Genomic DNA, 16,192 nt, shown 5'->3' on the forward strand with positions numbered 1-16,192 from the left:
CACTGCTTGTTCAACATCAAGCCTCGATACGAGGCCCGGTTAGCTCAATCGGTAGAGCGTGAGACTCTTAAATGAGTACACCATCTCAAGGTTGCGGGTTCGACCCCCGCATCGGGCTGTTCCTATATGTTCCAAATGGGATTGAGTAATCGTTAATCTTTTTTTTTTTTTTTTTTTTCTTCTTCTTCTTCATTTTCATTTTTGAAATCTTGAGTGTAAGTTATCTGGCAGTTGGTCTTTATATTTTTGCAGGCAAACTGAGCCATACATAGTATGTTAGCACTTTGAGTAGCACACTCTCAGAGGCTAGGTAAGTAAGTATCTTAAAATAGATAGCATAAGGCAATTTCTGTCTTGCGGTTTAAACATGAAACAAGCGATCACCTAAATCTTTTTCTTGACGCAGCAACAAGGTGACAATGCCCAACTTCCATTTCAGAGTGCTACATATACTGTAAATAGTCGTGTATGATTTTGTTGTCCTCAACTGTCTACCGTCTTCTCCAACACTCCAGCTTCCTCAGTCTTTGCATTTTCTGCTTCTCGTTGTTGCTTCCTTTCAAGCTTCTTCTGATACTTGGCTCTCTTCGCATCAAGTCGATCCTGCTCCTCTCTCAGAGCCTTGATGGCCGGACTCTTTGCCCTGATCTTGGCTCCGTATCGCCAGAAAACAAACGGAATCGGAATCATAGCTACCTCCAGGAGGCCCAGAAGTGTTCCAGCCCACTGAGGAGTCATGGCGGCGTACATCTTAGGACCAGCCAGGGGTAGAACACCGCCAGCAATACTTCGAATAACAGCGTTTCCCGCGAGGGCACTGGCAGCGTATATGGAGTACGCGCCAGCCAGGTAGTTCGAGCCATAGATGAAGCTGATGGTGTTACCTGCACCGAAAGGGATGCCGAAAGCGATCGGAATAGCCCAATGAATGGTCGCTGGCAGGCATGTCCACGAAAACACAAGCTGGCCGATCGGTGTCAGGATGGCGCCAATGGCCATGACCAGAGCCGTCGCTTCAGGCTGAGGCCTGCCAGTTACTGGATCTCGAGGCTGAGAGTTGATCAGTCGCCGGAAAAGAGGCTCTGCGAAGATGGCAAGCATGGTTCCGACGCCGATGCCCACAAAGGCCAGCCCTGACATGCCTGCATCCCATCCACGGTGTTGAGAAAACACGATAGGATATGCCACGAAACACAGATAGAGGATGGCATAAATCAGCGATATCCTGCCATGTCGTTAGCACACAGGAAACAGGTGAGCGAGCAGAAATGGAACTAGTACTCACCAGATGTCCATAAACCACAGAATAGGTTCAGATGCCAACAGAGTGAATGGTCTACTCATGTTGATCTTGATCAGATGACGGGTGGAAACCCTTTGGTCATACTGACACCAATACCGCGGGTCATCGTTCTCCTTGCGCAACCGAGCAGCCTTTTGTTTCAGGATTGCGGGATGGTATGTCTCCTTGACTGTTATCATCATGAGAATTCCAACTCCACCAAGGATCAGAGGAATCCAGTTATCCCATCGCCATCCCAGATACTGGTACACAAACCCCCCAATGATTGGGCCAGTAGATGGTCCGTTCAGAGGCGCGATGGACCACATGGACATGGCTGCAGCCAGATAATCTGGATCCGAGATATCGACGATAGTTCCAGGACTATTCGAGATCATGGCGGCACCAAAGACAGCACTGCAGTTGTGTTAGCACAGCTCTGGCGAGAGGAGATTGGGTGACACCACTTACCCAAAGAAGCGCACAACAATGATTTCTGTTAACGAAGTTGCCAGAGCACATGGCAAGATAAACAAAGCCCATACAGTCAAACAGACGATGTACACTTTTTGTCGACCGTACAGCTCACTCAGAGGGGCCACAATCAGACTTCCCGCAGCAAGACCAAGCAAATATGTTGTCAAACCAAGCGTTGTCACAGTCGTCGACGCCCCAAACTCCTCGGCCAGGCCAGACACCGATGCAGTGTAACATGTGCTATACAAGACGACGACCCACGTGGAATACGACACACATACGATGATCCATGCCCGATAACCCTTTGACCAGTTCCGGGGATTGTCTGGATCACCGTCCTCAAAGAAAACTTCAAAGTCTGGGGGGCGAGAGGCAGCGCTGGTCACACTGGTGCCAGTTCTGGTATAAGTAATGGGTTCGCGAGCCTCACGCTCTGCCTCTGTCTCGACATCTGGAGTGAGGGCGTGCTCCAGAGCCTCAAAGACATCAAGGTCGTGGGTGCGGCTGCGGCGTGTTTCAATGGTCCTGATGGGCTCTAGAATTGGCGACGACCCTGTTGAAGAAGCCGAGCAAGACGATTCAGCGCCGTTGGCTGGCGATGCCTCCTCAAAGTCTTCTTTCATGGCTGTTGTGAGTTGACTGGCCAGATGGAATGCGATGGCCGACTTTTACAAGGGACTGTCGTCATGTGCCGACTCAGGCTGGTTGCCCGTGGTTTATAGGACAATACAGTTCACGACACAGGGGGGGCAATAGTGAAATGTCTGAATTTTCAGGACAGAGATAAGAAAGAGATAGCATTGACGATGACGGGAATACGGCACGCAAGGGAATCAGAACCACGAACTGTTACACCTACATGGGTAAGTGGTAAATTGCGCCCTAACTACCTAGGTATGGTATGTCCTAAAACCGATGTGGGCGCCGAAGGAGCCTAGGAGCTTTCATCAGCAGTTTCGCCTCTTTCAAGTGGAGATCAACACACTCTTGTCAGCGCCGGGTGGATTTTCTGGTGGGCTTGTTTGATCACATTTGTTAAGGACTGCTGTGAGCAGGCCTGCAAACAATTAACTCGCCCGTTGTCATGGACCCAGCGGATCAGATAAGCGTCTCAGGTTGGACGAGTCAGCCTAGTCAGTCCACTGACGACCCTGCGAAATCTGAATCTGACTCTACCTATTTCAACCAGATCAGAATCCGAGAAGACGTGAACCAAGACCCAGTTGTATAACTGAGGAGCAAAGCTGAATAAGAACAATAGCTCATGCTAGATGCGTGCGTCATTATACCCCGCAAGCCTTGATTCACTCTTGGCGCTGTTTGCGATATCGACCTCCCCTTGATCGGGGCCGAAGTCGGAGATAATCGGCCGAATGTGCCCTCCTTTCGGAGCCGCTCCGGCCCCACAACGGCCGGATCTGAACCTTAAAGGTGGTAAATGCTTGATTGAACCTTGATCGTGAGTTAACTTCAAGAGTCACATCTGATGTCTTTCCTGATAATCCTATTTAAACCTCGCTGCCCATGCAGAATCTATCTATCAAGGTATGTCACTTGTTCAGCTGGATCTTGGGGTTCAAGGTAGCAGCTGAGTGATCTATCGACTTGCTATTAAGGTTCTTGTGTTTGTTTCGGGCGTAGTGTATCCGTATGACGCCTTATATTGCGTTTATGACTAAAATTCCGTATTCCTTTTTACGTGTTCACGATATCACTTCCCTCTCCACGGGCATCATTGTATGGTCTTGACTACTAATCGTTTTCTCAAGACGGCTCTCGGACATATCCTTCGGTGACGTATTTATCGAGACTGACTGAATTCTGTTTGTGTTTGTTAATGAGTATTCATTGGAAGCTAACCCCCAAGATTCGTTTCAAGTTGTACATTTATCTCATTAGTTCACAAGTTTATATCAATAAAAGAGGCCATCGCCTGGATAAGTGACCCATTACTTGCCCATAGTACATGAATTAGTCAGTATCGGACGAGGCTGAGTTCTTTAGACGTTGTTTGGCTATCATCGTTCGCTCCATTTAGTGATGATCAACGTTGAGTGAGCCTCTGTGGGCATGGTCGAGCTAGATGAGGGTTTCCTCCAGACACTCTATCCACAAAACAACGAGGTTCAAGTCTTGGTATTATGTTTTTGTATTGGCGAGTCTGCTCCCAGCTTTATGGCGCGACCCTGGCACCTCTAACTCATATAGGTTTTGCTAAACTAGGTAGCAGGTGTATCCTTACCTATACATGACACTCTTGTCCATTTCCACCGAGACATTCTTTTTTCCAGTTCTTCCACGAGAAATTATACTTGTTATGCTTTCCCTCCTGTACGCCATGCACCCAATGAGGTCTCAAAACAAGACCAGTATCAGGAACAATACACATATGTACAATGACTATTATCTTCACCTAAATTTGGGCCTGGTGTAATGTAACCAGGGTAAGTGTATGCCGTCCAACGTTAAGATAAAATGATGGCCGCCGTGTTGGGCGGGTATAGACTATTTCTAATAGTAATGCTGAAGATCCGAGTTGTTGTTGGCTGCTTGAACGCCCATGGGTCGTCCTTGTGCTGGTGCTGGGCCTCGAGGCGGTTGTCGGCCTTGACTGGGGCCGCTGGGCGCTGATACGGGAGGGTTCTTGGATTTGCTGAGCGGCGGGTAGGCGTCATCATAATCCACCTGTGGCCCGTAGCCGCCCTGCTGGTTCTTTGGCTCAACATCGTCGAGAGATCGATAGTTGTAGCCTCCTCCTCTACCACGACCACCACGACCGCCTCTGGTATTGCTGCGGCCGCCACGGTTACCTCGACCTCGACCTCCTCGGCCACCTGAATGATAGCCTCGGGATTCGTTGCGTCCGCTGTAGTGGCCATGGGGGTTTCTCTGGTTCCAGTCCTCGTCGCCGTTATGCTTCCGTTTAGATGTTTTGTTGGCAAACAAACTCTCGTACTCGTCTTCCCTTGGATCCTCTGCCTCGATGCGTAGAATGACCTTCTCACCAACCACAGTTTCGAAAACAAAAGACCTTTCCTGCGGCAGAGGTTGCCAGTTCTGAATCTTTCCCGCGTCCATGGGTCTGATGCCCTTCTTCAATGCTAGCACGACGAGCGGACTGGGGTTGTCGGTATGGAACTTGGCGTGTTGGGGGATAGGTCGAAGCTGTGCTGCCCAAATGCTATTCTCAAAACAAGCTGTGCCCACTACCTCCCACTTCATCTTACTGCCCATGCCGCCGACCTTTTCCAGGATACTAGCTGGGCACGGCCGAGGGCAGATGAGAATGTTGTTGCCATGGTACTTCAGCTCATGCTGGGGCATGTTTGGTGGTATATGTGCGAGCTTGATGAGCTTCTTGGTGTCCTCGGGCCCAATCATGTAACCAGTGAAGAACACAGTCTTCTTAATCCTGAGTCGATTCTGGCGTCCTCGTGGGGATTGCTTCGAGACCGTCTCGTTGTGGATGTTTATCATGTGCTGAATCTCGGCGACCTCGATCACGGGATCTAGAGTTGTCGCGCAATCAGCCACTTGGATCACTTCAGCTGTAAGAGGGCCGCGCGTTGGGGATATGTTTTGTTGGCGGTTGAACTCGGCGAAGAAGTCGCGGAAGCCTTTGGTGTGTTTCGGTCGATCCTCGTATACGCGAATCTCTTCTGCTTGCTTGTATGTCTCCATCAGGGCTCCGAGAAAGAGCTGCTTGAAGTGCATCGTACTTTGGAACTTCTGGTTTGAGGGGCTCACGGCGGGTTTGAGACCAATCATGTCGAATTCGAGTCCTTTGGCCGTCACCATCTTCTTTATCAACTCAGCGAACCCACGCTCCGAACGACCCGTTAGTAGAACGCAGAGAGCGTCCTTCTGCTTCATGCTCAGCTTGATAAGATCAACAATCTTGTCGTTCCACCAGCCGTCCCAGGCACGCTTTTCCTCGATATCGATGCCTTCCCCTGTCGCCGCGAGGATGCGACTGTCATGCCACCAGCCGCCATTGACAAACGTTTCCTGATTCGACAATGTCCCAATCGTGGGCCCGTTCCAGAGTTGGGGATTCGGTAGGGGGGTCTTGAATACTGCTTTGTGTTAGATATGTGCTATGTTTCCGTTGACTGAGGTGCGAACTCACGAGTGTTATCGAAATCGTAGACGTGCAAAGATTTGATCTTGTCGACGGCTGCAGAGGGTGAATTAGCGTCACGTATGGGAGGGAGAGGGAACGAGAGAATGGGCATGATGCAACACGAACCTGGTAATGAGTTGTTCAGAACGGACCATCGCCCCAGAGCTGTGATAGTGTGTTGCGACGCGGCGGCTGTAGGCCCATGATATGCGCTGAAGGCCGAAGCCATGGCGCCTGAGATGCTGGGTCTGCGAAGGCGAGAAGACGCTGTTGCTGTTGCTTTATATGGAGATGCAAAGAGCATACAGTTGGTCGCACGGTATCGCGGTGAATTGGGATGGAGGAAATGCGAGGCTAGAGTTGAATTGGCGATGGTCGATGATGTAGTTGAGGTCCAAGTTTGTCGACCCTGGAGAATAAAGTGACGGTGGGGCCCCGGTGTTACAACTGCGACGCTACTGGCCAAAGGCAGCTCCAGGGCCTGTACAGGCGACAGGCGCCGCATTTCAGGTCGGGTCGGGGGGAAGAAAGTTACAGGCGGGCGGATGCTGTTCAATTGCCTTAGGATGGAACAATATCCATGGATCTCAAGGTGTAAAGTCAATTCAAAAGGTGTGAATCATATTTTGTGAGGGCGTATCAGAGCAAGCTCAACAAAGACAACCGCTCACCCGAACTCCATCCATTACATACTCTCTACCCTAATTACCCCTCATTGAACTGAAGTGTACTGTACTCAGCTGGGCTATTTTCCTCTGCCTTTGACTATGGCGTCGCCTTGTGCTATTCGCTTCGTCACTGGCACCAAAAAGTCTCCTATGGGCTCTCTGCATCTTCAGCTTCGCGTGAAACCTGGAGCCAGCAAAAACCGCGAGGGCGTCATAGCCGTCACCGATGATGCAATCGAGCTGTGCGTTTCTGCTCAGGCGAGAGAGGGCGAGGCCAACAAGGCTGTAGTTCAGGTTCTCAGCGGTATATTGGGCGTGCCAAAGTCTAGTCTTCAGCTGACACACGGCACCAAGTCGCGCGACAAGACGATTGTGCTGAATGGGATCAAAGGCGACGGAGAGGATTATGCAAGGAGCATACGGGAGATACTTGACAAGGCAGCCGAGGAATAGTCAAACACGAGTGATAGTATGCACCTACATACCTGGGTATACACCGTTGGCTGCTTTGTTTCTCTCAAGATATGAGCTTCTCATTGGTTGGTGCGGTTCTCTTTGAGATAAAGACTATATTACTGGATTGTTATAGCCCAGAAACGCTTGGGACTGGCTGAACATGTCCTTCCCCTGGTTTCCTGTCGTCCTATCGGTTGTGTATTGGATGAGGGTGGCTGACTTTAGAGTATGGCTTATATTCTACCTACCTAGCTTACCTACACTTCATTTATGCTCACGAAGTAAAACCTTTTAGAATAAGTTTCACTCTGGTGGGGGATAAGAGTCTTGGAGTCATCCACGTTGATAGTAAAACGCCATGTCGCCTTCCCGGAGGACACATAGTTAATTACGTGTGGTGGACCATCAAAGCATAACAACAGATGATCAAGTGACTGTCAAAACTCTTCATAGCTCCTCTTCATGTCAAGTATTGACGTGGCTACGGATAAATGCACTGATGCACTAGCTTCGCCAGGCATTTCTTCCCTTCAGAATCCACAGTTGTGAGCATCTCGATGATATCGCATGAGGGGGTGTGATGTGGGAAAATACTTGCGTACAGATACTGACTGCATCGCTAGGTATGTATGTCTGAACCCTAAACCCATGAGTACTCGGCAGTGGTATTTGGGTATTTACCGTCTTTTTCCTACCTTATCCACAATAATGTTTCATAGAGAGAATGCAGGGCTGCATATCAAGCCCTGGGGCTGAGAAGGAAAAGGCCCACGGACTACTGAACGCGTATGCGTCTCTCTCTTTTTTTTCTTTCTTTTAAATTACCATGCGCTGCCCATCGGCTTTTCTCATCATCGTCGACATGTTGAAATTCGATCGATCGGAGGGAAGGGATTGTCACCCTGCCGTTCTGGCCGTGGGTAAAAGAGAGCCCAACTAGAGACAGAAAAAGATCGATGCCCGATATTTGACAGTCCCTTTGATTTGGTCCAAGCGGCTAGGGCGTAAGTGTCCGCTATGTCGAGAGGATTGATAATGTGGTGACCAAGCTGAGGTTGAACAGAGACAGCAGGTATAACTAACATCCCAACAACAGATGGGGCGAAGAGTTCTGAGTATGCTGGAGGCCTCTGGCACTTCCATTAGGTTTTGCAAAGCAATAGCACCAAGTTGTACGTGTGTATGTACTTTGTGTTCCATCGCTTATCGGAATCTCCAAACAGATTATCAGAGCATGCAACTTGAGGCCCAAAGGATCGGCAATCCCTCACTCAGGTCTAGTTTGTAGATCGATACTTCTCGACCCCTTTGACCAATTTAGAGACCCAATATTCACACACCGGCCGGCCGGTAACACACAAGACCCCGCACCCCATCCTGCAGCACAGAGTACCCGATACTTGTTGCCCAGCCCTTGGGATACAGCCCATTACTTCACAGTTCTCAGCGTCATATCGATCGCTAAGAACAGAGGAGCCACAGTAGCGAGGGGTTCTCCTCTCTAGCCCCAGCGAAGTCGCACTCCCTATCTTGGTGCTGAGAGTGACTCTGCTGTGGCTGAATGCCCTCAGCTTGCCGAAACAGGAAGCATGTCTGGCTGGTTGACAGATACCATTGGACGCTTGTTGCACAACCCACGGGCGGGATCTTCTCATGTCCCTGCCATGTATAGCACAATCCCTGGTCTCTCTTTCTTCCTCTGAATTGGCAGTTTTCGGGGAATGTATCGACACTTGTCGAGTGAAATGTCTCCAGATAGCTTTCCTCTTTCTCACCGACCTTTTATTACACTCCTCGCAAAAGAACCGCCCCTCAAACGGTCGCCCGCGGTTGTATGTAGTCTTTCTTGGCCGCTAGAGCCGCTTCGCATTGAACCACGGGATCCCTCCAGGCCCAGGGTTTGTCGTGAGTTTGTTAGCCACAAGTCCGGCGTTTTGATCGACGACATCCAATGATGGCTCATGTTGGAGAGTGACTTGTGGCTCAATGCTCGTCGATCCCCTCATGACAGCGCACGCCCTCCCAAGGACTAGACTAGGTAGGTAGGTAAGTACAGGCTCCATTCACCTATCATATGGAGGCCAAACCAGTCAGCGTTGTGAAAAAAATCATGTGAGGTTTCACTGGGGTCGAAACGCCTGTATGTACTGTATCGCCACCTATGAGGGGGATATGATGTGAACTGTGGCTTATCATTGCTCCCCTGATGTGGCGAGTAGAGTAATTACCTAGTTATGTCTGTCCCTGGGCCTAGGTCCCATTGAAGCACACCACAATTGTTGGGGCCTAGGGGGCCTAATTGTGTCCTGTATTATGTCTCATCCGGGCCGTTGACTGACCCCTGCTCAGCTCAATGAGCCAGCCGAATTGAGGGGGAGGTGGCTTGGGAGAGCAGGTGAAAGTGGTATGTAGAGTGTGTCGCGTACCGCCCGTCACTTTCAATTGACAATGGCGATCCCATTCCCCTGAGGCGCGAGCTTAACCTCGATTGTGGCTAGTAATGACCAGTTGCACGATCATGACATGGGATTGGGTCCCAATGTCCGGGTACCGCCATGCGCCGGATCCAATGTTTGCATGATAACACAATTTCCCATGTCGACGGGCACTGGGACGGGAGTATGTTGCCGACCGAGATGCTCTTGAACTGCAGACACCATGCATGCACATAGTTGGGTCATGCCATGCCATGCCATCGCCGATGAATCGAGACTCATCCGCCAAGCCAACAGCCAACATAGGCGACGCAACAAAAAGACCAAAGGGCTCTGAGCCAAAAGGGTTTGTCCCGATGGGGAAGAGTTATTCCATGGATGTCTGGATCGTGCGCGCGTCCTTGTGCTCGGTGAGTTCCTCCATCATTCTCACGCCGTGAGCTGGGTGGGCTGTGGGATACCTCACTGCAGCCGCCTCTAATTCCCCTCAAACTAGACAGCGCATCGCAGATTAGAACAAGCAGGTGCGACAAATCATATTCCAAGACGCGCCAGGCACCTTGTGCCCATGAAACATCGCTAACACGTCAATGTCCAACAAGACCTTCCATCATTCCTAATCAAGTTGAGCAGAAGCTTGAATCACTTACAAGCCACGACGTTAAATTGATCCTGGACTGCGAAGCCCGAAGTATGTAACCCCAGAGAGGAGACACAGTATGGTTAGGTAGGTTTGTATAGTCTGGGGGAACACGCAAACCCCCTCGCCACAGGTGGCTAAGCTCGGCACTTTGCTCCTTTCCACTCCATCTTGGCAAGGTAGTCGGTCGACCAATTGCTATTAACTGAAATAGTAATCTGCTCGGAAGACGGCCCTGTGGCAGTGTGGCTCATGTCGGTGTAACCCAATTGCGTTGCTATTTCCGAAATCTGGGCTTCGCTTTCTCATAGTCTAGTTAGACCATCTCTTTGAGTTTGCTGACCTATCCTTTCTAATTATTCATGCCGCTTGGCGCTTGTAGTCACCGGATAGAAAGTCCGGCTTGGCCAGGATATGGCTGTTTGGCTCTTGAATTCCTTACCCTTGACGCGCATTCGAAACGCATTATCGATGTGCTAGCCACGAAGTGGTAGCCTGGGATCGAGTCGTTATGATTTGCCCACGACACGCATGTAAACAATGCTTCGAATAGCGTGCGCTATTGCACTATCGGTCCTGGGTTCCGTGGGTGAGATGGCACCATCTGACCCTCAGCGACACAAACACAAGCCTGGTAGTAACGAATAGCGGCCGTTGAGTGTCAAATTGGTCCGCCACCGATATCTGGCCTAAAGGACTCCACAAACGGTTGAAACTGAGGCTCGAGCATAACTAAATGCTATACTACATACCTCATTGCCTCTGGACCTCGCTTTATGGCGAGCACTGCTGCTGTTAGACGAACCATGAAGATCTGGGGCATGCTTGAGATCTTGAACAAGTGTGGGTATTGTATATGGAATTATATGTACGTCGTGTTCCCCAAGAACAAGATAAATATCACATCTTTTTCGCTCGCCCCGTCTCTTGCTTGCATTACATCGTAAGTCCTATTTTCGTGTACGCCGGACTCATCCGCCCATTGTATAAGAATGTGATGCATATACGCTTCTGTGTTTGGCTCAAATGCATTCAAGAAAAGATGTAATATCGCAGTAGAAATATGATGATGTTGCTTCCACGTCGGGGGTTGGACAGACTGACGAGGCTCTTGGTGTAGAGTGTTGCACAAACGAATATATATGTTGCTTGGCAGGATGTGGATTTATGTAGCGAAGATCCACACGCTTAGATTGTTTTCGAATAATGCGGTAACAGGCGCCAAGAGTGTGCGTTCATCTTCGTATCGGGCAATCCGGCCATTTCCACATGAGCGCATCTCGGCTTGCCAGGGTGCTGTCTGTTAATGAGAGAATTAAAGGCGGTCCAAAAATTCTCACTAGTACTCCTGCTCGACGCGAGAATAGCCGCCCATCCCATCCATCGTCTGCCAAAATCCTTATGCCATGCGTCAAACAAAAAGGGCACTGAAGTAGTTGCCACGGCTGTCACAAGTGTGGCAGCAAAGAATGAAGAAGAAAGGTGAAATAGAATAGTAAGAATAAAAAGAAAAACCGGTGGTATCATTTTTCAACAAGAGTAACAATCGTCAACGCCCCGGAGCCAACAATCCCAATCCGTATATGTATGTGATCGTGTGTCCAACCTGGCGACAGGCCGAGAGACCCCAGCAAAACAGTACAATCCCAAGTCTAGACCCATATGTTGCTTATCGCCGCAAACTCATCGCCGTACGTACTCAAGGTAGCATGGCGGGAGTAAAAAAAAAAAAAAAACAGACACAAAGAAAAGAGAGGGAGAGGGCAATTAGAAACTAAGACGGAGAACGAAACCACTTGTTGCTTTGTCGTTGGATTCTGCAATGTCTTCGTTCGCATCGACAGCCATTTCCCATTCCCGCTTGACTGCCGGTCCAGTAACTTCTTGTATCTCAAGCGTCATGTCTTGACCTTCCTTGAGCTCCTGTACCACATCGTCGTCCATCTCCACCTCAAGGCCGTTCTGGATGGAATGGATTGTGCGGAGGATTCGGGCAGGGTCAATGCCCCACTTGGCCGCGATTCGGTTGTTGAGTTCCTGAAGACTACGTTGCATCAGGTAGATAGCGCGGTGGTAGTCCGAGCTTCCGGGCTTGTTCGGATTCCTTCGTTGAATGTAGAAGCATGCCACAGGCTTTGGACTTCGCTCCTGGGGTGGGCGATAGGACGAGTCAACACCTAGAGCCTCGATCCATCCACTAAGACTGCCATCATCGTCACCCTTGGCAATTCTGGTGGGTTGTTCAGACCCTTTCCGTGAGGTGTCACCCCCCGCTACTGAGTCGAAGTTCTTCCATTGACCACCAGCGCCAATACCAGAAGCCTGTGATGCCAAGGACAGAGAGCTGGGTGAGGGGGAAATAATAGAGCCTGCGACAGAGCTTCGTCCGCTTCTGGCCTGCCAGTTGGGACCTTCGCCAGGCTTGGTCAGAGGCGATATATCCCCAGGAAGCGAAACAGGGTGCAGATCTGGGTCGTCGGGCTCATCGCCCCGAAGGAATAATACACTGACGGGCCGTGTACTAGTGAACATATCCTGCAGCGTTTGGAGCTTGAAATGTAAGTCTTCTTCCATGGTAGCTCTTCCACCACCGCCTGCAGAACTGGCTGAGGACATAGACCATGTTCGTTTATGCTTCTGAACTTTGCCGGGTCTTTGCGGCTCTCCGATCTTTGCAGCTCCACTTGAGCGTTTGCGCTTGCCAAAGTCCTTGAGACCACTCTCGGCCTGTGTAATTTGCTGCTTAAGCTTGTCGATAGACTTTTTCACATGTGCCACGTCGTTAGACAGCTTCCTCTCCGCTCCATGATCACGGAAGAGCTTGACCTTGCAGTAACAAATCTCAGGATTGGCGTCGGCCGCTGGCTGTGAAGGATCGCACGGCACAGGGTGAGTCTTGGCGCAGAGTCTTACAGGAATACCCTTGACACCCTTCGAGTGGCTGAAATCGGTAGAGAGGAAGTTGAAGCGAACTGCAATGTTAACCTCGGGAGGGCCATTGATCCCTGGTGTCCAGGTGACACAGAAGCCATCAAAGGATGACGATTCAAGCTCCACACGGGTTCGCTTATCGTCACCTTCAGCTGGTTGGCCTGCCTCCACGTATTCAACTGCTTGAAGCTTTCCGCCTCTCTGGTGTGCCTCGTTAGTGCCTCTGCCTTCTTTCCAGAGACCCCAGCATACACCTGGCCGCTGTCGTTGCTGTTCATCCTCAAAAGACACCCGCACGAAGGTGCGATATTTGGTTCCAGGGGCAACAGGCATGGTAGCATTTGTATCGGCAACAGAAAGTGAGTAAGCCTGTCCCTTGTTCAGATAAGTGACAGGGATTTCGTCAGCATGCTTGATCATGGCTGTAGGAGCGTTGAGGGTTGAGTGAAATCGAAATTTTTCTGCTGAGGCCGGAAGAGGATGGGATATAGGACCACTTGAGAACTGTCCTGTTGGCATGTTCATCATGGGTGTGTTCTTGTGAAGGGTAGCACCAATGGATGACATGCGCTCTTCAGAAGGGTCCGAGTCCATGGGCGATCCATCTTGATCCATGGTCTCATATCCTGTGTCTTGGTGAACGAACGTAGAGGGCGCAAAGGTTGGCTGGGGTGGTGGCGCTTGAATGAACGGGTTGAAATGGTGAAATTGATGTGGTTGCAGTGTCTGAAACCCCGACATATCCATCACTGGTTGAGCTGGGCCAGGATGCAACGAGTCCCCCGATGTTGGCATAGACAGCGGTGTGTTAAGTCCCATTCCCAACCCGAGAGTCGGAGTATGCAGGTCGCCGGCCTGTGGGTGAAATAGTGTGTTAGTGCCTCCAGGTGTAGGTGTGTAGTAGCCAGGTGGTGCATTAGCGAAGCTGGCGAATGACAGGGAATTCGGATCTAAGAGAGAGGGAGTAAATCTCCAAGGGTCGTTAGTCGCCCTAGGGGTTGGATCTTGATCACGGAATGCATCTTGAGTGAGGTTCTGGTTCCTGTGAAGGATGTTAGTAAACACTGCCCAGGTAGCCCAGGGGCAAGCACCATGGTACATAGTCGCAAAAGCACATACCGGTCAGGTAGAGGGACAGCAGGCACGTTCTCGGCGCCAGTAGTTTGTGACAGACTTGGGGCAGTAGCAGAAGTACTGGCAGCAGCGAGGTCAGGGAACTGCTGGCGGAAATTGGCCAGTAGTTCATCGCCCGGCTTCTGTGAGCTCGTCCTAGGAAAGTATTGTGTTAATAAGTGAAAAGTAAGGTTTTCGGCCTATACTGCGAGGCCATAGCAGCGCAGAAGCCCGAACTAGTCGTATGGTGCGTACCTTTGTCGAAACATGTCGAGACGAGCGTGCTAGGCCGTCTCAAGACAGCAACAATGTGGAAAGGTTGTCAGCGCAGCGCGGAAGAACAATGTCTTCGAGTTTAGACGATCGGCAATGTTGCTAGTTTGCGAACAGAATACGCAGGCGCAAGTTTCGATGATAGGTTATTAGATAAGGCAGTTGCTGAGGCTATTCATTGATCTTGAGGTGCAGCGTTCAGTGTATGTATTGTTGCGACAACGGGTTGTGGTGTGGGATTGGATGGTGGTGCTGGCCGAAGCGAAGCAAAGCGGAAGCGGAAAGCGGAAAGCGTTGATCGCGGTAAGCCGTTAGGCGCGTTATAACGGCGAGGCAGGGTAAAGCGACGAGCCAGCTGTACTGAGCGAGCGTTGACAGAGGTCGACAGTTTCTCGCGAGGGTAGAGGATAAAGTAGAAATAGAAGAGAGGTGCGTGAAGCCTGTGGGATATTGTAGCAGGTGGTGTAAATAGTAATTAAGAAGGGTCAGGTAAGGTAAGCTAGAGAAGGTAAGGGTATATTGGAGGAGTGGTGGGGACCTGTCGTCAGTCCCGCCAGGCCAGGCCAGAGCAGGAGGAGTAGGAGGAGTGGAGGGTGAAAACTGAAAAGACTCGATGGACGGAGAACGAGGATCTGACTTCGAAGTTCCTAAGTACCTCGTACCCACGTCCCAAGCTCTGGGCTGGGGCGCCGAGGCGGTGTCGTGGATCGAGTGGATGAGGTGAATGTGGATATGAATCGGGAGGAGGCGTGTCTATAGCAAGCGTAGGGAAAAGTACTTGTGGCACACGGTTTTGGTGCCTGTGCCAGACGCCAGGGAGTGAGTGGTGCGATGTTGGAGTCAGGATGCGACGTAACGCGGTGATCTCAAGTGATGCCGAGATATTATTGTATGTATGTCTTTTTGTTTTGTTCAGAGCTGAACCCGCGAAGCCTATTTCAACTGACTGTCGCAACACTGCGGCGTCAACTTCTGTCGTCAGAATGCAACTACACTGTAGATCGGGGCATACCACTAAGCTTTCTAAGAGATACTCGAGAGAGGAAAACACTTTTGCCGATGGAGGCTGGACAGTTCGACTGTCAGGGTTCTAGCGAGCGGCGGCTATGTGTTTTGTAGGTGTCGACGCAAGTGTCCTTCTCTCACGCCGAGCCAAGAAGTTGCAGAGTGGATGTGATTTTGGGGGGCAACAATAGCTTGTCCGCAGTGCCGGGCTGCCGTCAAACAAAGGATAGGTAGTAAATGAACAATTAATGGAAACTGTCAGTGTTTGCTGGCTAAGATGTCTCTCCTGTGCCCTTGTCTTGTACATCTATGCTGGGCTGCCAGCAGTTCATGTGTGGCTGGAGCTTGCGATACCTTACATACATTAAAATGTGTGTTTTGCTGTACATCAGTAGTATAGCCCAGCCCAGCGTCGACTTCGTAAACACTGAGGGACCTGACCAAACGGCGGCATTTTGACGATGCTACTTCGACACTCAAGGGCTGTCGCTACCGATCTAGATGAGCCTATCTCTATGTGTCCAGCAAGACTGTCTGTGCATACTGTATTGTGATGGTCGATTCAGGAAGATGCACTGTTGTGTCGCTCACCTATGCAGGCAGAGTCAGAAGGACATGCATTCATACCAACAATATCCACCCGTCGATTTTCGGGAGCCTGTGGGGTCAAAGCCATGGGGGCAAACCAGCGACCAGCAAGGGGGACCCTGATCCCAGAAGTCTTCTCATCCGCCAGAGTCAAGGGTCGGCGGGCAGCTAGAGACTAGCAACTAAAAACCCTTGCTTGTG

At 50.4% G+C, this 16,192-nt stretch overlaps 4 protein-coding genes and 1 non-coding gene across 7 annotated transcripts; 2 read left to right on the plus strand and 3 right to left on the minus strand.

Moving 5' to 3' along the window:
* The first annotated feature begins 33 nt into the window (after positions 1-33).
* On the plus strand, positions 34-118 carry FVEG_15588. The gene has a single exon. It is a non-coding gene; the product is annotated as a tRNA-Lys (tRNA).
* Positions 119-223: 105 nt separating this feature from the next.
* On the minus strand, positions 224-3,221 carry FVEG_05030 (hypothetical protein). 3 transcript variants are annotated; one of them, XM_018893024.1, is made up of 5 exons: positions 2,936-3,218; positions 2,745-2,869; positions 1,754-2,693; positions 1,286-1,699; positions 224-1,225 (listed from the first exon to the last, which is right to left on the minus strand). In XM_018893024.1, exons 3-5 carry the CDS (start codon positions 2,380-2,382, stop codon positions 484-486), a joined length of 1,785 nt encoding a protein of 594 aa, XP_018749831.1. In that variant the 5' UTR covers positions 2,383-2,693; positions 2,745-2,869; positions 2,936-3,218; the 3' UTR covers positions 224-483. The 3 variants fall into 3 exon arrangements, with proteins under 3 accessions (XP_018749831.1, XP_018749830.1, XP_018749829.1); XM_018893023.1 differs by having other exon boundaries at positions 2,745-3,221; XM_018893022.1 differs by having other exon boundaries at positions 1,754-3,218.
* A 1,049-nt stretch (positions 3,222-4,270) lies between these two features.
* On the minus strand, positions 4,271-6,111 carry FVEG_05031 (hypothetical protein; the record flags this gene model as incomplete). The annotated part of the gene is made up of 3 exons (XM_018893025.1): positions 4,271-5,835; positions 5,889-5,936; positions 6,009-6,111. The coding sequence occupies 3 exons, from the start codon at positions 6,109-6,111 to the stop codon at positions 4,271-4,273; spliced, it is 1,716 nt and encodes a 571-aa protein (XP_018749832.1).
* FVEG_05032 (hypothetical protein) lies at positions 6,054-7,325 on the plus strand. The gene has a single exon (XM_018893026.1). It carries the CDS (start codon positions 6,650-6,652, stop codon positions 7,001-7,003), a length of 354 nt encoding a protein of 117 aa, XP_018749833.1. The 5' UTR covers positions 6,054-6,649; the 3' UTR covers positions 7,004-7,325.
* Positions 7,326-11,848: 4,523 nt separating this feature from the next.
* On the minus strand, positions 11,849-14,394 carry FVEG_05033 (hypothetical protein; the record flags this gene model as incomplete). Its single annotated transcript, XM_018893027.1, has 3 exons — positions 11,849-14,054; positions 14,132-14,281; positions 14,381-14,394. The coding sequence occupies 3 exons, from the start codon at positions 14,392-14,394 to the stop codon at positions 11,849-11,851; spliced, it is 2,370 nt and encodes a 789-aa protein (XP_018749834.1).
* Between the last annotated feature and the right edge of the window lie 1,798 nt (positions 14,395-16,192).

Source organism: Fusarium verticillioides, chromosome 4 (assembly GCF_000149555.1).
Source record: "Fusarium verticillioides 7600 chromosome 4, whole genome shotgun sequence".
Classification (NCBI taxonomy): domain Eukaryota; kingdom Fungi; phylum Ascomycota; class Sordariomycetes; order Hypocreales; family Nectriaceae; genus Fusarium; species Fusarium verticillioides.